Source organism: Gopherus evgoodei, chromosome 9, assembly GCF_007399415.2.
Source record: "Gopherus evgoodei ecotype Sinaloan lineage chromosome 9, rGopEvg1_v1.p, whole genome shotgun sequence".
NCBI lineage: Eukaryota > Metazoa > Chordata > Testudines > Testudinidae > Gopherus > Gopherus evgoodei.
Window position 1 is genome coordinate 28,026,420 of NC_044330.1, and position 19,693 is coordinate 28,046,112.

Here is a 19,693-nt window from a genome sequence, read left to right on the forward strand (position 1 = left end):
TCTACTGTCATTACATTGACTGATGCCCTCCAGTTTCCTGTAATTGTGAAAATTTAAATAGATAAAATCAGAAGAGATACTTAAAAATATTGCTCAATATTATCTGCTGAAATTGTAATAAAAACTGAATTCTGCCAAGCCTAATTATAAGTGTAGTTACTAATAGTTTAAGTGATGTCTTAATTTCCCCTCCCTCTAGTTGTACAATGAAATTCAGAAGAAAATATGGGTAACTCTTTGGAGAGGAGGAAGTGTCACTTACTTTAGTTTAGATGGATCTGGTAGTTCAATTTACTTTCCGAAACTCCAGATTTCTCAATGATCTTTAAAAAACATTTATTTCCACTTTTGCATGCACACCTGTGTTCCCTCTAAGCTGCGTGGTTGTACGGCTGGCCAGGAGTGATTCAAGTGTCCCGCACTTGATTAGCAGAGCCACACACATCTGGCAGTGTGTGTTCTGGTGCCCCTCCCCCACACCGCTTTGCAGCCACATTGCTCCTGCAGCTGCTCCCAAGATCCTCCTGAGGGCTGTGCAGAGCGGGGGAGGGGGTGCTGACATCAAGTTGTCCCCCATTCCCCATCCCTGTACCCCATCTCCACAGAGCAGGGGAGAGGGCTCAGGACTTGCAACAGATCTGAGGTCTGAACGAGACTTCCAGGCGGTGAGTGCCTTAAAGAGACAGTCTCTCAGAGACTTCCCCAGCAGCCAGCACAATCTCTCCCTCTCTCACACACACACAGTCTCTCCCCCTCCCACCTGCCAACATACCCCATCTCCACAAAGCAAGGGAGGGGGCACATGGCTCAACAGCAGGACAGCTTTCAGTGAGTGCCTTAAAGAGACAGCACATGATATCTCTCAGAAACTTCCCCAGCAGCCAGCACACACACAGGCCCTATCTACACTGGCAAGTTTCTGCACAGTAAAGCAGGCTTAAGCACTATAACTCCCAAGGTGTACACACTGTCAAGCCACTAAGTGCACAATGACTGTTCTCGTCTCTCTGGTCATCAGTTTGAACTCTACTGCCCTGCCCTCAGGTGACCTACCCCATAAATTCCTTTGGAATTTTGAAAGTCCCTTTCCTGTTTGCTCGTTGATGTGTTCAGTAGTTTCAGCACATCTTTCCAGGTGGCCACGCCTGCTCCAAGCACCAGGTGATCCCCTGCTTGGAGCAATGCCAAGCTGGTGGACCTCATTAGCATTTGGGTAGAGGAGGCTGTTCAGTCCCAGCTGCACTCCAGCCATAGGAATTATGATACCTATGGACAGATTTCATGATGCATGACAGAAAGGGGCAATGACCAGGACACATTTGCAGTGCAAGGTCAAAGTGAACGAGCTAGGGAACACCTACCACAAGTGGCGCAATCCGCCATTCCAGTGCTGGACCCACGAGCTTCCAGTTCCACGAAGAGCTGGACGCGATACTCAATGGTGACCCCATCTCCACTGCAAAGGCCACTGTGGATACTTTGGTGGCTTGTGTGCCAGTCGAAACTGGACCAAGCCAGGAGGAGGAAATCTTGCACAAGTATGTGGAGGGGAGGGGGACCCAGAGACATAGGATGACGACTTGGAGGTCAGAGATGCATGCAACCAGGAGCGCTTTTCTACCCCGGAGGAGGCTAGCCAGTCACAGCTGTCAGATGCTGGCGAAGTGCAAACAGGAGAGGATGCCCCTGATAAGAGAATCTGATTTTGGGAATCGCTGAAGTGAGTTGTTGGGGGAAGAAGGGTTGCAGAAAGCAGGCTTGTCTCCCACCGCATGCCTAGTGTGAGCGGTGGAACAGGCTGTTGACTCCCTCACTTCACAGGAATCTCCCTCAGTTCTCCAGGAAACTCTCATGGAGATACTGGGCAATTCACTGCTGCAGGTTTTTCAGCAAAGCCGCTTTGTTTCTTGCCCTGTTAACGATAACTTTCCCACACGACTATGCCATCATGACCGGGGTGGGGCGGAACCACTGCTGCACACAGGCGAGCCGCATAAGGACCAGGGCAGAAGTTTTCAACCCTCCTTTGATTCCTTGTTCCCCCTCAGCAGCAAAGCATCTTCTATAATGATCACACCCTGTCGAAAATGGGGGGACAGGAATGATGATTAGGCCCCCCCTACAGTGCTGGCTCTCTCCAAAAGCCATGTGCCCAGTGTACCGTAGGGTCCAGGAAGAGTGATTTACCCTGCTTCTGCGGCTACTCACCATTTTGGAGGTTTTATAGCTCATGTGTGTTTGCCTGGGGTCAGCCAGGTAGTGACAGGTGTGAGAGTATTGGCTGTGTTTTAAATCACTGAATCAGTGTTCTCTGTGTTACAAACAATACTACTGTAAAATCTTGCATTCAAACTTCTCAGAGATGACCCTGGGAGCCGAGCCTCCCTCTGTTATTGTTGGCTGAACAGCTGAGAAAAATTAGAAAGTGACCAACAACTACGGAGAACTTTCTGCGTGATGTTATGAAGCACTCCGCCGCCAAGAAATAGGAATTGAAGAAGTGACAGGACAGCCAGAAGAGGGACCGAAACAAGAACACGGCATGCCAGAATGAAGTCACAGAGCAGCTCTTCAAGGTTATAGAGCACCAAGCAGACATGCTCCAGGCGATACTGGCTCTTCAAACTGAGCAGCTCCACGCCCGCTCTCCCCTGCAGCCACTTTCGCGAAATGCTTTCCCATGCGTGCCCCAAGACACCATCAACACTCTGATCAACCTTCTGGCTCCAATCTATACCCGTGGCATGCCACTCCTCCCCCTCACAGTCCAGCACTGCGGCTCCCACTACACTCAACACCCATCCCTCTGCAGTTTGGCCCCGCTAAAGCTCAGTACCCACTGCACTGTACTCCAAAGGAGGTGGTTGGATATGGTCCCTGGATATACACAAATCTTTAGCCATCCTGAGACCCCTCCTCCTCCCGAGACCTTCCCTTTCCCCATTCCCCTCACTGCTGATTTTTTCCACTCTTCTTTTCACAAATATTATGGAGCTTACAGCACACGGCTATAAGCATAGCAATATCGTCATTGGCCAGGTCCAGCTTCCCATAGAGGCAGCACCAGCGGGCTTTTAAACAGCCAAAAGCACACTCAACAGTCATTCTGCACTTGCTCAGCCTGTAGTTGAACTGCTCCTGGCTGCTGTCAAGTTGCCCCATGTATGGTTTCATAAGCCACAGCATTAAGAGGTAGGCGGGGTCTCCCAGGATCACAATGGACATTTCGACTTCCCTCCCTATGGTGATCTTCTAGTCCAGGAAGAAAGTTCCTGCCTGCAGCTTCCTGAACAGGCCAGTGTTCCAAAAGATGCATGCGTCAATGTCTGTGAAACACCCACAGTGATCCACAAGCGCCTGGAGAACCATTAAGAAATACCCCTTGTGATTAATGTACTTGGTGGCTAGGTGATCTGGTGCCAGAATTAGAATATGCATGCCATTTATCACCTTGCCACAGTTAGGGAAAGCCCATTTGTGCAAAGCCATCCACTATGCACTATGTCACTCATGTTTCCCAGAGTCACGGTCTTTCAGAGCAGGATGTGATTAATGGTCCTGCACACTTCCATCAACACAACTCCAACAGTCAACTTACCCACTCTGAACTGGTTAGAGACCAATCGGTAGCAGTCTGGAGTAGCCAGCTTCCAGAGTGCAATTGCCACGTTCTTCTCCAACAGCAGGGCAGCTCTCATTTTCATGTCCTTGTGCCACATGGCTGGGGTGAGCTTATCACACACAGTCCCATGAAAGTGGCTTTCCTCATCCAAAAGTTCTGCAGCCACTGCTCATCATCCCAGCTGTGCATCACGATTTGATTCCACCACTCAGTGCTTGTTTCTCGAGCCCAAAAGCAGCGTTCTACTGTGGTCAGCACATCCATGAATGTCACAAGCAATCTCATGTCATAGCTACTAAGCGTGGCGAGATCAATGTCACACTTCTCTTGCCTTTTTAGTTTAAGGAATAACTCCACTGCCACTCATGACATGTTGGTCAGAGTGAGCAGCATACTAGTCAACAGTTCAGGATCCATTCCTGCAGCCCAAAGAGGCAGGGTCCCCAATATACAAACCATTGAAAGATGGTGCCAAATGCGGATGGAAGCACAGGGATTTCTGGGATGTGAAACAATGCATCATGGGGCACTGGGACAGGACCCAGGATGCCCCACAACCCCCTCCACCTTCCTACAACTCTTAGCAGCAGAAGAGGTAGAGATGCTCTGTGGGATAGCTGCCCAGAGTGCACCGCTCCGAATACCGCTGCAAGTGCCACAAGTGTAAACACGCTATTGCGCAGGCAGCTGACAGTGTGAACACACAACAGCAATTTCCCTTCTCTGAGCAGCGCTGTAACTCTGCCAGTGGGTAGACGTGCCCACAGTCTCTGTGTCACACACGCTGTCTCAAAGAGTCTTTCACACTGACCTCCCAACACATAATTGTATTATTGTTGTTGTTACTTTTTGGTACTTCCTACAATGCATATATATTCTCTGTAATTTTATTCTTTCAAAGTGTTTTATTTTTGACTGGTCTATGCATTTCTCAATTTTTATTTCTCTCTTACATTTAAATTTAATTCTTTGGGCAGAGAGTTCTAAAACACCTAATGTCCTAGCTGGAGTAATTATCCTTGTGGTAACTTCTTAAAAAGATATAATATATCTAGGTTTTTTGTTTCTACTGGTGGCACACATTACTTCATTCCACATAACAAAATTTATTCCACGCCTGGATGGAAAAAAGTAGAGGGACCACTGGTGCACACTCATGCATACACACAGTTTTAAGCATCCTCCCTGAAGCTACAGGCACTCAAGGCAAGCACAGATAAAAATGTACTTTCCAAAACAGGCAATACTGACCAGAGGCAATACAAGACCAGAGTAATTAAAAGCAGGGAAGGGTAAGATGAAAGTAATTAAAAGCTGGTGAGATGGGATCGGGTTGGGTGTGAGGGAATCTATGACACTAGAACTGATTAGTTCTCCTGGTCCACTGGCTGGTGTACTGAATAGGAAAACCCAATACTCTGCCTACCCCCCCATCCACCTGCATAGGAGGGATGGGGAGTAGGGCCACGAAAGCTGTTCTCCCTCCTACACTGTACCAACGATGCAGGTAGCAGGCACAGTGAACAAAAGGGCACACGTTGCACCATCCCTTACATCCCTACACAACCACAATGACTTTTAACTGGTATCTTTTCACAGTTCTCTAAATGATTTCTATTGGACTGTTTTGCACAATAAACTGTCAAAACCTAGACAGGTAGAGTCTTGCTAGGCAGAGATGCAGAGAAGACTATTCCATTGCATATCTGAAGAGGATCTTTCCACCATTTTACCATGATGAGGACTTTTTGTAGGCGAGTGACCATCGTGTCCATGCAATGTCTGCTGGACAGATTCACTGATTGCAACTACCCTTGCATGAAGTGAAAGTGAAGTCTGGCATGCTGTGTGACTGAAGTCCATGAGGCTCTGTGTCCTAGAAGCCAGACATATTCTCACTGATTCTTGGGTGGGTTTGAAATTGATTGATGTTTGAAATCTCTTTTGTGGGAGGCAGGTATCACTGTCTCAGAGTAAAACACTGCTACTGTGAACTCAGACTCATAGACTCATAGGTCAGAAGGGACCAATCTGATCAACTCTGCACTGAATTGGAGTCAGTGTGGATTTCTGTCTGTAGACTATGAAATCTAGTGAGACAAAGAGCTTTAGAATTATTAGACTTGAGTTGGCCAACTGTTGCACTGATCCTCCTTGAGAAGGAGAGGCAGTCCTGACAGGCATACCTTGTCTTTATATAGGGGAAGCTGAGGTTTTTGTAGTCACCTCTCAAGTTTTTCATTCAGAGGAGGCTCCTGTACCAGGCCCATTGGTAAGTCACAGGACACTGTGTAATATTTCGATACGGAGACAGTCAATACTGAGGCAGCAAGTACCGCAGAGATAAGTGGTACCGAGATGGAAGGTACTGCTAAAATAACAGAAGGACTTGGTGCCACAGGGTTAGTACTGAGGGTAGCATAGTCTGCTGTATGCACTGTCTTTAAAGCCAATGCCAGGGTAGCAGAATGGGATCTCTCAGCATATTGGTCCTTTGAAGTAGGGGAGCCTGAGATGAGTCATGTAGCTAATGACCCTTCAGACTCTTACTAGGTAACAGAGAGGAAATCTGCACATGTGCTCATTCTTATAAGCATGCTTTTCTCTGCCCCCCTCAGATGTAAATGCCAATGTAGGAGTGGAAAAATGGTGCCCATGAGGGGATGTGGCCCAGAACCTCAAACTGTTTGTTTTCTGAGCACCGTTTTGATTATAAACCTGTTTTGTGACTTCACCAAGGCTCTGCAACCTCCACGTTGAGCTGGAACACACAAAAGGTGTCAAAAGAAATTTTTACACCTAGCAGAGAGTTACCACGTTCAACAGGGCACTGACCAAGAGCAACTGATCCAACTGATGTCTGAGGCTATGGTGTAGTTCTTTTCTTGAGAGGAGACTGAGAATGCCTGCATCGACTTCTTTAAAACAGAAAAAGTTTCAGTTTTGCCTCCCTCGTTCTCTGGTAAACTTGGAGAAAGTGCAACTAACAGAGCATCACGCTGGGACATCTCCAAGACACAGCAGGCACAAAGTGCACCCATGGCTGATGAGCACTGAAGCACCACATGAAGGACAGATCTAAAATCCTGGTGATATTTCTGCCATTACTCTGGGGTGGCCCTATAGTAACTCAACTTTCTAGTCTATATACACTGTATTTATTTAGTCAATAGATACAAAAAGAAAAGGTTTCAGAGTAGCAGCCATGTTAATCTGTATTAGCAAAAAGAACAGGAGTACTTGTGGAACTTTAGAGACTAACAAATTTATTTGAGCATAAGCTTTTGTGAGCTACAGCCCACTTCATCGGATACATAGAATGGAACATATAAGAAGAGTGTGTGTGTACACTCTTCTTGTGTGTGTGTATGTATATACACACATACATACATACATACATACATATACACACACACACACACACAGAAAATGCCATACCAGCTCTAAGAGGCTAATTAATTAAGATGACCTGTTATTAGCAGGAAAAACACTACACTATCACTAACTATGCTAATACATCATACAAGGCTAAGGAAATCATATAGTGTGCAGAGTAAACTTATGCTGCAAGGGACCTCTCTCTCTCTCTCTGCCTTGGGTGGTAAGAAAGAACTGAGGGGTGGTTTGTCCCACTCTGCCCTTTATGCCCTTGGGTGGGGAGAGGGACACTTAGGGCACAGGGATGATCCCAACAGACACTGCTGCCCAAAAGAACACTATCATTCTAGCATTTGGCACACGCACACCCAGAATGTGAACAATCACTCAGAGCAGTAGTCACCGTTTCTCAGAGGAACTCTGTGCCTAGCTATTCTACATCAGCTGTGAGAAAGCGCTTTGAAGCAGCACAGACATTTCTAAAAGCAGCACAGAAAGGGCTGAATCAGGAACACCACGTATTCAGAACTGTGATCTTGCCATAAACCACAAGGACCAAGCAGACCTAGGATGATGAGCACAGAAGATGGCATCTCTGCAAGCTGATAAGTTCCATATTGCCCTCGGGGAAAGAACAGTAGCTAACAGTCAGTCATTTTTACTGTGGAAGATTTGGAAGATCAATACGTCTGTAAAGACCCTATTAGCATAACGGACTTCATATATGAATGACAGATCTTTAAAACTACACTTTTCTCTGAAGCGCACAGCACGTGCTCCACAGTATTTACACTTACGAAGTCAGGAGGTTTACACAGCGACTTCACCACAGAAGCTATGGAGTCAATGCTCTTAAAGGGCAGTTTACTATGAAGTTCAAAGGGAATTTTGCCATTGGGTTCAAAAAAAGCAGAACAGAGTTATTAAAAAGAAATGCATGCAGCACAATGGGTATTAAAACAACTTCAAATAGAGGTTGCCCACATTAGTGACAACAAATTGGTTAACTGGGTCTCACATGGCACTGTCCTGGGGAAGCGGTTCTCTCGCTAAGAAGTAGGACTGCTGAGGGAGGCTGCGTCAGCCTTTGAAAGAGATTTGAATGAGCAGCAGCATCCATATCAATGCTGATGGTCACGTTTAGGCTCACACATGTGCAGTATTAGCAAAAGTATCTCAATGAAGAAGAACATGATTTCACAATCTGATTGAAGGCTGCTTATGGCCTACATTTAAAAATAAAGCTGACTCATGACAAGTAAACTCCAGTTGGAGTGATTATTCAGCAGACTTTAATGCCCAGTCCTTCACTGCAATGTTAAAAAAGGTTATTGTTGCCTTTAGTTCCCCTCACTCTCTAGAGGCAATTTACTATATCATTCAATTATCGAACAGAGTTCACAAATATGACCTGCAACTCTTATGGTTTTGTAGTTGAGCAAATCTGTGGTTCTTCGTGCTTACTTAAGACAGGATTTCCCATTACTGGCGAAATAGTTATGGGAACTCATGATAGTCCTGGGCAATGTAACAACGAGGAAACGTTTCACTTAAAGACCTTTTAGCACTGCGTTGAAATATACAGGAATTCACACGCAAACTAATACTAATGTTTTAGCAGAATCTGATTATTACGTTGGAAAACATTCCACATACTAAGAGACGTGAGGACAGAACAAAGGAAATAACTTCAAACAACACACTTATTGTCAGAGGCATTGCATAGAGAGGAGAGCCAGCATGTTTGGCTATTTTGCTGTTTTCAGCAGCTTGATTCAGTAAGTGCTTCTCTCTAACAGAAGGGAAGACAAGAAAGAATGTTTAGGAAAGCTAGTAGTGTATACATCAGGCAGGAAAGGGGGAGGAGAGAGACAGGGGAAAGAGAAGTGAGATGTTGGTTGATAAACCCACTAACCATACTCTCCAAAATGTCTGCTCCAAACTTCTGTCAGAGAAGCTACTGCACAGCAATCCTTTGTAGTATACATGGGTACACCTGCACAGTCTACATAACATACTAAATCTAGACTTTGACTCAGATTTAAGCCCAAGACCCCCTTTCCATTTGCACAGAAATAGTCTGACTTGGGCCAGGAATCCCTCTGGACTGAGGCCTGGGGTCAGAGCCCAGACATTTTGAAGTGTGGACGCAGCTCAAGTCCAGATCACCAGACTTAGGTCTGAAGAGCCTGCCAATGCTATCCCACGATCCCCTGTGCTGTTCTTCCCAGCCCTTCAAATCCAAAACTCGACACACACTTCCCCAGAACCCGAAGCAGCCTCCTGGTTCAAATGCAACCACTTGGTATTTAACCCTTCATTTCACGTGAACTGCTCAACTGGAAACAAACACAGCCAGTCAACGTTAATGTGTATTAGCTATGCCCAGTAGCAAGATGAAGTTTGACATCAAAATCACACTGCTAGCTGAGCAAAGGAACACAGCTGGCTTCTGCTTAACCTCTGTTGTCAAGCAAGCAATACACACGACTTCACCAAGAGCACAAGGAATCATCATGTCTACAAAATTATATTGGCACGACTGGCAGCATTAGCAATCGATTGGACAGCAGAAGAACGCAGAAAGTGAATCAAGTGGCTGAAGACAGACTACCACGGAGTCAAGGATGCCAGCTCACGTGCCTATGAAGTTATTAATACAAGCTGGGATTTTTGTGATTTTCTATTCAGGGCAGAAACCACACCATTTCTCTATTGGCTCTGTGTCTCCCACCAATCCTCTCCTCACCCCACCCGATGCCACATAGTTTCAAAATGCACATTGTGAAAAGAGGAAAAAAGTTAAACATGCAGTCACCATGACTTTGTTACTAGTTGCTCATTGATTGTTATAAGTGTGGGTTTGGACTCCACAATTCACAGCCTCACATACTCCTCCCACATAATATAGCACACCTTATAAATCAGCTGCACCCAAACTGTCCTAGACTGCCCATGAACGGAGTCCCTAAAATCCTGGCTGTTATGAGTGCAAACCAAATCACATGATGCATTTGGTCCATCGCTTGGTTTAATGTCTGAGTCCAAGTCATAGCAAAGGGTGGCTGGCTGACTGTATTAGGGATCTCAATGGCTGGCAATCAGTTGGACACAGTGTGCTCATAAGGAGGCTGTACTATGTCTTCATGCTAAATCAATAGAAATTTTCACCCATTGCTGGTTGGTGATAAAAGTGAACTTCTTACAGAGTAGGAACTCCAGACAGTCTGTTATGTTCTGGGGCAGGGCATTCTTATTGGGGCTGCCTCTGTAACTCTCAAGCCCCCTCCGTTCCACGACATGCTGTTGGGTCTCTAGATGCCTAAATAGTTTCTTAGCATGCATAGATGGCTGGCCTCAAACAGGAGTTCACACTTCCAATCAGGGACCTCAGAATATCAGTGTTCTCCAAAGCCTACCCTGCCTGACAGGACTGAACAATCATAGCTAGTAACTAGACTCTCATAAAAGTGTGCCCCACAGAACTCCTCCCCCATCCTACACCCCACCCAGATGGGGATATAGAAATAATTTGAATTGGATTTTCAATCTGTCTCTTACCGTGATGTCTGCTAGTTTTTAATGCTGCCCAAAAGGATATCCAAAATGATAGTGTTTTTGGTGTGAAAAGAATAGAATACATCCCATTGATAAATTCTGACCTTGAATTAAAGCAGCCCCCTTCATAAACTGTGAAATTACTTTTTATCGTGCTCAGATAATAATGTTCTTTTTCTCTATTTTCAAGGCCCTTCCAAACACATGGTATCAGGAGCCTGTGGATGCAGACCAATCTACTGTGAGGTAAGAGGAAGAGAGTCTGATGAGCTGGTAGGAGACCTGCTACGTAAAATTTATTAGCAGGTACAGAAGGACCACATGGAGTACCATAAGGATGCATGCAGGGTGGAGACAGAGACAGAGGCTGCCCAGCGGGAGGAGAGACTGGCAGATAGATTCATGGAACATGACTGCAGGTTGAGGGAGGAAGACAGAACACAAGAGAAGGAGCTGTTCAAGCAATTAAGCCTGCAGTCAGGTAGCTATGAGTGCAAGTAAGTGCCACCTTCAACTCCTGCACCTGACCCACAGCCTGAGTCTCCTCTCCATTATTGTGCCCTGCACAGCATTTCTGGTTCTTACAACATGTAAATACTCATATAAAATAAAATGTTCAATTTGTACACAAAGCTACAACCACAAGTTTTATTATATGTAATACTAAAAGTGGCACAAACTTTCATGAGTGTCATCCGATACCCAATCTCAAACTTTCATAATAAAATTTTATTAACTCATCACAGTATTCCATAAACTGTTTGCCAGTATGAATAAAATGCATAACCTATCTCCATACATTTCATCAAAGTGTTTCAAGAATTCATAATGCACAATACCAACTCATTTACAAAAATCTTCCCACTGCTGGCTCACACTCATAGAGATAGCAACCTCAACTACCATTTCATTTCCCCTCATGTATGGGACAGTGAAAGCACAGTAAGCACACATTAGTCATGACAGGTGCACTGTCAGCCTTTGTATACTGGTTCAGCAATCCTGCAGTGCCCAGAGTCCATTCCTGGTGAAAAGATTTCCATTCTCCTCTCAGACACTGGGCAGAGTGCAGTAAGCCACAATAATGCTGATTGCATGATGACACTGGCATCCAGATGCTTTTGAAGGCAGTGCCCATGGGATTTCAGTCTGCTAAATGCACATGCCATCACCATTCCACAGCTACTGAGTATATATAGTTGAACCCTCTTTTGCCAGGTCCTCTGAAAAATAGTGTATGGTTTCCGAAGCCATGTCAACAGTGGGTAGGGTCCCCTAGAACAACAGTGGGGATAGTGACTCCATTTATAACTATGGCATTGAGTGGGAACAATGTCACAACTTCTCCATGAAGGTAAAGTCCAATCTCCGAACACCCTGGCATTGTGCACCCTGCCAGTGCATTCCCGTTAATGTCCATGAATCTGCTCCTATGGTCAACCAGGGCCTGCATAACAATGGAGTATCCTTTGTGATTTATGTACTCATGTACATCTTGAAGTGGGCACAAGAGTCCCATCGAGGGTCCTGGTGCAGTCTGGAAAGCCTATTCTCTGAAAACCTGCAATTATTTCAGGAACATTTGTAATGCCCTCCAGGACTCTTGATGCACCCAAAAATGATCACCTCACAAACCTTCACCACCACAACTCCCACAGTTGACTTGCCAGCTCCAAATTGGTTAGCCATGGACCTGTAGCAGTCTGAGGTATCCATCTTCCAGATGCCTATAGTGACTTGCTTCTAGAGCACCATGGCCCCCCTCAAGTGTGCACCCTAGTGCTGAAGGGTTGGGGCAAGCTGCTCATAGACTTCCAAGAACGTCTGCTTCTTCACGTGAAAGTTCTGGACCCATGTCTGCATTCTGTGAGACAGTTGTTTGTGTTTCTCCTTGATGCAAAGCCACTCCTTTTGTTGATTTTAATTCCCTGTAAGCCATGTCGTCAGTCACCCCTCCCTCTGTCAGAGCAACAGCAGACAACTGTTTCGCGCAAAACCAGGCAAGGAGGCAACGGCAGCATGGTGATGAGAGGGACATGGTCATAGACTTCTCACAAAATACGTGCCGGGCAATGCACCCTGGCAATGTGCACATCATGTCGATGAGCTCTGCAAACACGCTGGCCAAACAGGAAATGAAATTCAAAAGTTCACGGGCCTTTTCCTGTCTACCAGGCAAGTGCATCTGAGTTGAGAGCACTGTCCAGAGCGGTCAGAATGGAGCATTCTGGGATAGCTCCCAGAGGCCAATACCGTCAAATTGCATCCACCCTATCCCAAATTCGACCTGGCAAAGCCGATTTCAGCGCTAATCCCCTTGTCGGAGGTGGAGTAAAGAAATCGATTTAAAGAGCCCTTTAAGTAAAAAAAAAAAAAGGGCTTCGTTGTGTGGACGGGTCCAGGGTTAAATCAAGGGAACTCTGCTAAATTCAACCTAAAGTCATAGTGTAGACCAGGCCTAAGAGTGACAGAATCACAGGAGAGGTACAGACATGAGGCCTGAAACTTGTGGGGGTATACTCAGAGACCAGAGAGGGGTCAGAGTTGGAGCTAATCTAGTAACCATGACAGCAGGTTTATAACTCAAACCTTGAGGGTTTACATTCCTTCCAAAACTCAAACTTGGCGATCATATTTGGAGATTGTTGTTACCCATATAAACATCTATTCCTTTTTTGACTGCTACTCAGGTCTCAGTATCCACGATATTATATGGCAATAAGTTCCACAGTCTAACTGTGGGCTGTGTAAAAAAAATTATCTTTTTTTGAGTTTTGAATTTGTCATATTCCAATTGTATTGGCTGTTCCTTTGTTCTTGTGTTATGAAAGAAGAAGTTGAATGATCTACTACTCTGTACCATTGCTTATTTTTTTAGTTTTATCAGAACAATCTTATTCACCTTTTCTCTTAGATAAAGAGTCCCAGTCTTTTCAATCTCATTTCACATTAGAGTTTTTTGGCCTTTTGGTCCATTTCTAGTTCATAGTACGTATATTATTTTAAAATGAAAGCTAATGATTAATTGAGTAGACACAGAATGGGTTAACTAATTCAGTGCATGAAAATGAGGAAGGAAAATTAAAAAAAAAAACCACACCCCACATTTATCTTCCGCTATGAAGACAAGTTTCACTATTTTGAATGTACCAGTGAAGGTAACAATCAGCATAGGAACAGCAACCAAGTATTCCTTCAAACACAAAGGAGAATTTCTTTTTACCATAATCTTTATACAGGTACCTTCAATATCCATATTTACTGAGATGCATTAAATATAGACTATGCTAATAGCTTATACTGTATGTCTTCTGCTCAGATGAATGTTTTAAAATTGTGCTGAGAAATGAAATACAGTTTGCATTAAACAAGAAATGTTAAAAACCTGAATGCTATTAGTAACTCACAGCATAGTTATTCCCCTTAGAACCTGTTGCTTTTAAGCCCTAACCTTGATAATTAAACTCAACAGGTTTTTTCTTTTTTGTTTTTTTTGGTTGTTTGTTTTTATGTTGCATGGGAAGATAAGCTGTCTTCTAGCCACTTGGCTGTGATACCAACCTATTATAGTATATTAACGGAGTCCTATATTAATGTACTATATGCTATTTCTAATATATTAGAAAATAATAAAAGTAATACAGAAAATATCTTTTTCCTTAATGAAAGGAAAGACAGGATTAACTTTTGTAGGAAACAGAACACAAATTTGGTCAACAGATGCAGTTAATGCAATGAATATGAAGATATTTCTGAATGTATTACGCATAGGTCTGTAGCATGTCATATTTTAAATATTAAATTTCTCACTTTTTAAAAAATAACTTTCCTCCTCAGCTTCTGTTTTAAACCATGAACTGGAGTAACATCATCACCACCAATGGGACATCATCTTTCTCTGGACAATGCCACAGAGACACTAGAATTGCACATGTAGTATTCCCAATCCTATACATTGTCATTTTCCTCACTGGAGTTATATTGAACAGTTTGGCTATTCGAGCTTTTTTCCAAATTCAAAGCACCTCAACTTTCATCGTCTACCTCAAAAACACATTGGTTTCTGATTTCATAATGACTCTTATGCTTCCTCTGAAAATTCTTACTGATTCAGGACTGGGACCATGGCAACTGAAAGCTTTTGTTTGCCGCTTTTCAGCTGTGATATTTTATGAAACCATGTATGTTAGCATAGTACTACTTGGATTTATTGCTTTTGACAGATTTCTCAAGATTGTGCGACCTTTTGGGAAGTTTTGGGTACAAAATGTCACTGCTGCACAAATTCTTTCAGGTCTTGTTTGGCTTTTCTTCTTCATCCTCTCCTTGCCAAATATGATTTTATCAAACAACAAAGCAACACCCCTTTCTGTGAAGAAATGTGCTTCTCTGAAGAATCCCTTAGGACTGAAATGGCATGCAGCTGTCAACTACATATGTCAGTTTATCTTCTGGACTGTGCTAATTCTAATGCTTCTATTTTATGCAATTATTACCAAAAAGGTATATAATTCTTATATAAAAACTCAAAAGAAAGATAGCAAAAGCAAACAGAGGATTAATGGGAAAGTATTCATCATTGTAGCTGTCTTTTTCATATGTTTTGCCCCATTTCATTTTTGTAGAGTACCATACACACTAAGTCAAACTGGCAATACAAGTGACTGCAATGTACAGAACCTATTATTCATTGCTAAAGAAAGTACTCTTTGGATAGCTACTACAAATATTTGCATGGATCCTTTGATATACATAATCTTGTGCAGATCGTTTGTAGAAAAAGCATTCTGTGTTAAAATGAAAAAAATTAGAAGTACAATGCGGGAAAATACAACAGTCCCCTTGGATACCAGAATATCTGTATAGATTCCTAATTTGGTGTAACTTTATAGCTTTCTGTAATTCGCACAAAAATATTAGCAGGGAAGTTGAAGGATACTTTGTGTCAAGATGTTTTATTCTAGAACTGAAACTTAAAGGGTCGTTCTCTGAAATGTGACTTTGTAAAAATGGCATAATGTAATTTTATACTATCAAAAGTACTCTGCTTAATAAATAAAACGCTGTTTCTCTAACTGCCAGACCCAAAAGCTCAGCTTGCAGTCCAAGATCTAAGCTGGGTTCTTTCCACCTGATGCATCATCATCTCAACTAACAAAAAATTTGGCCAGCCAAACATTCCTCAATGATACCTGTGCAGCCACAATGTCTTCATGTTGTACCCCAAGTGATAACCATTCAACTTCACTTCCCTCAGTGGGGTTGCACAAGTGGGTTAGGACACAGTGAAAAATCACGTTGATGGTAATGCTTTAGGTGGAACAGAATCTGGTTCACACTCTCGCACTACTGTGTTGGCTCCACAGGGCTAACAGGAGTAGAAAGCACTAAAAGCTTTTTGGTCACTAAAACAAGTAGATAAGAACAATACACACAGTAACTGGAAATGGTGAATATGAAGATGGACTAAAAATACTTTACCTAACTTGGATAACAAGAGGCACATGGCAGAGCATACAAATATTTAAATTCAATCTACTGCATACGAGAAACCAGGTATACTTTAGTATAAAGTTTACTGCCATCTAAAATAAACAGCAGATTTTTGCCTATTTAATATGGATGCTCCTATTCAACATTAAAGTTTTGTTGCTCTTAACAAATGGCACTGTTGGTTGTCACTTACTGTATATGGAACCACAAGGCAGGGGAGAGGAAGAAGAATTTTGCTTGATACAATAAGTTATGATGAGCTGTAAGAGACAAGTTATCCCCCATCCCTCCCCCTTTGCACATCACATCTCTCATTTTCTTGCCTCCTCTCTTCCATCACCCACTTTTCTCTCCTCGACAGTGCAGTGATGAGAAAAGAAGATGACACTTGTGTGTGGGAGGCAGCCCTAGAGCAACAGGCGTCAACTCAGGGGCTGAGGCGCACTGGAATCCTCTTCTCCCATAGGTCCATGCAGAGCCCAGGGTTGCAGTGTCTTAGGAAGACTAGGCTGAGAGCTGTTCAACACCCATGAGTGGGTACGACTGGAAATATGCCTCCTGTCCCTCACGATGAACATCAGTCACTTGACTTCAGAAACACTGTGTGAAGAGACTCTGTGTACGTAAGATCGGATAAGCCCTCTCCTCCCCTCCCACCCTGAACTGCCTGCCAGATTCCACTCATGGAACTGCTGATGCCATACTGGGCCACTGATTCAAATACAAGATAGATTCAAAAGGAACTGAATCCAAGAAGTTGTCACTCTCTTTCCAGTCTAAAGGCTGGCAACATTTGTTGTTTAAGCAACCAACTGCCTAATGACTACTGAGTTAAAATGCTGAACTAACCAAACAGTATAAAATAATATTAAAACTTGCCAAGTTTCTGGAGCGTTTTTAATTCCTTCTGAATGGCTATACCCAACCCGTCCTCGGATACCATCTGCCATCCAGGAGAACAAACCAAACAATCCCCAGAATGCTCTGTTAGTTTTGAAGTGAATTTTTTTTTTCAGAGGGGAAGAATGCAAAACATTTGTTCAGGTCAACTCAAAGTGCCATTTTCAAAACGAAATGTCAAAATGGTTTGTTTTGAACATGTCAAAATTAAAATGATTTGACATTTCCAAAACATTTTTTTTTTTGCCTGATACTATTTGTTGAATTCAGGTCAAGTTGAGCAAATAGTGTCAGCACTCTAAAAAATACATTTCTGGCAACCAAAAAAACAAAGATTACCTGGTTCTAACCACCAAGTCTTGGGTTGGTAGGTGACAATTTTGCAGGATTACCTTGCAAGGACAGAATGCATCAGAATTCAAACCCCTCAACCCCTAAGGTGTTTTCCATTTTAATCCGGGTCAGCACTTGCAGAGGATCTTTGCAGCCCTTTTTCAAGGGCTGTACAGTACGTGGATATCTATTTTATATTTGTGGGTTGTGATGTTGTGAAGCAACCTGGGAGAGGGAGTGGAATGAACTATTTATTAATAACATTGTTTTTCTTTTTCTCCCCTTCATTAGATAACTATAATTAATCCTTTTTTTCCCTTCTGTCATTATTTTCCCCTAAAAGCATCAGACACTTTATATCATTGTTTGGTTGCCTTCCACTTTTCTCCCTGGGTTATTTTCAGAACTTCTGATATCCAAGGTAACCTTTTACAACCACACTGGCTGCTATTTGGACTCTTCTCTCCCTTTCCACCTCCCTTCCCTCCCCCCCAAGAAAAAAATCAGTTCTAGACTACTGTACCTTAACTACAGCAGCATTTAGGAGTTCCCACCACACTGCTGAATTAAATATGATTTAGTATTTTAATACTTGTTACTTATTCACTAGATATGTTAATTCCACAAAATGCACCTTCCTGAACTATAATAGCTTTGTACAGTTGAGGCCAGTGAACACATTCTTTCAAGTAGTTCTTAGATTTGAACTTCTCTATTATCAAGGTTTTCAATCAGTTCCTTCCTCTCAGTAAAAATTGCTGTTGAGCGTTCAATTGTTTCTCCAATCCTTAGCAGAATTATTTTGATTGCTTTAGCAAAAATGAACATATGACCATAGTTATTTATTTCAGTAGTGCCTGGAAGTTAACACACTCTTCACTGTTCACATATCTAAAGAAAGATGGTAGGAAAGAGGCAGATGATGGAATACGCATTATTGATCCCACGCACACAAAACCATTACCGTTATGGCTAACGCTAAATTTAAAAAAAATGAATAAGCAATTCATAGTAAATTAGAGTTAGGCCCAAACCACAACACTGTATCGAAAAACGTACTCCCTCCACCTCTAATTCCTGTATTTTAGGGGAACTTTGGACCTGATTCAGAACCAAACTTTGCAACTCAGACATCTCTTTGTAAGGGGCTGTACCAGAACTCTGAATGCAAACAATTCCGTGAGTTTCAGGAATTTCAGATATGGATCTATTTCTCAGTCTAAACTGTAATTTGAGCTTTTCTTCGGTGTAAGCAGATAATGGGAGAGAGTCATGTCATTCACTGCACAATATCTCTGTGATAAAGCTTGATGCAAATTTTTAACAGAAGTTGAAGGAGAAGGAAACTTGATTTTGTCTTATATCATCTGCTGTTTATGAAACACTGCAGTTATTTTAAAGCATGTGTAAACATATGCTGGAAACATACACTGAACAGCACAAGTAGCAAGAAGATTGCAACAAATGGTGGGTGTAACCACAATATAAACTGAGTTGTTCCTGAAAACAGGGGTGTGCCAAAGGTTTTTACAGAAGTCTGAATCAGCTTTTTTAGCTGCCTTCATCTTAAGACACTGACCGAGAAGCAGGAATACGAACATTTATAGTATAGAAGAGCAGACTTGTTGCAAAAATAAGAGACACCTAATTTTTGCTCACTTTAGAGAGAAGTATCTGTTAGGTTTTGAAATGTTTTCAGATTCTCCAGGTTGTTTCTTTTTTCACCTGTTTTTGCAGTTCTGGTTTTTATCTGGAGAAAGGAAACAAATTGTCAAAATACCATGAGAAAAGCTAGCCTTACAGCATGTTGGGAATATTATAAAAAAGCACATTCTCCTGAGATTTCCAAGCCAATTTTACAACTCAAGTAGTACAGCTAGACCAGAACACTTTTTTGATTAGGCTAACATTAGTTTATAATGGAAATCTAATGCCCCATAGCTTAAAAGAAAATTCAAACCCATAGCATCTTTACCGGAAGTCACACAACCTTGTCTCAACCAAGTCTGCATGCACTGATAAACGAAAGAAGTAACGCTGCATTTATTAAATAAGGAATGGACAAACTATCTGAGATAAATTTCCCCCTAAACCAAAGTTTCCTGAAACTCACTAACTCTCTCCCCCCTCACACACAGAGAAAGTCCTATTTTGTTTTTAAAAAAGCTTTTCCATTTTCACAGCTTGCCTCCATCCTTTCCGCTTCTGTTTGAAGCTGCAAGCAGAAATGCTTCAATACCACAAGAGAAGACACTCATGAGACTTGGACTTTACCACAGCCAGGTAGTACCAGAAACCTCACCACAAAGCCTGTTCTTTTTCAGCTCTCTTTTGCACAATGAATGGAGTTATATAGTTCAGATAAAATAAACAAACATTTCACACTTCTGGTGGCTTTTCCACACCTGA

At 42.8% G+C, this 19,693-nt stretch overlaps 2 protein-coding genes across 3 annotated transcripts in view; one reads left to right on the forward strand and one right to left on the reverse strand.

Annotated features, from left to right (window-relative positions):
* MED12L (mediator complex subunit 12L) overlaps window positions 1-19,693 on the reverse strand; it is a 319,974-nt gene that overhangs the window by 107,423 nt on the left and 192,858 nt on the right. The gene's annotated exons all lie outside the window — the stretch shown is intronic.
* On the forward strand, window positions 13,711-16,160 carry P2RY13 (purinergic receptor P2Y13). Its single transcript, XM_030575115.1, has 2 exons — window positions 13,711-13,797; window positions 14,396-16,160. The coding sequence occupies exon 2, from the start codon at window positions 14,411-14,413 to the stop codon at window positions 15,422-15,424; it is 1,014 nt and encodes a 337-aa protein (XP_030430975.1). The 5' UTR covers window positions 13,711-13,797; window positions 14,396-14,410; the 3' UTR covers window positions 15,425-16,160.

What these genes read in the sequence shown, in the direction of transcription:
- P2RY13 (XM_030575115.1), top strand. Translation starts at nt 14,411, where the DNA reads ATGAACTGGAGTAACATCATCACCACCAATGGGACATCATCTTTCTCT.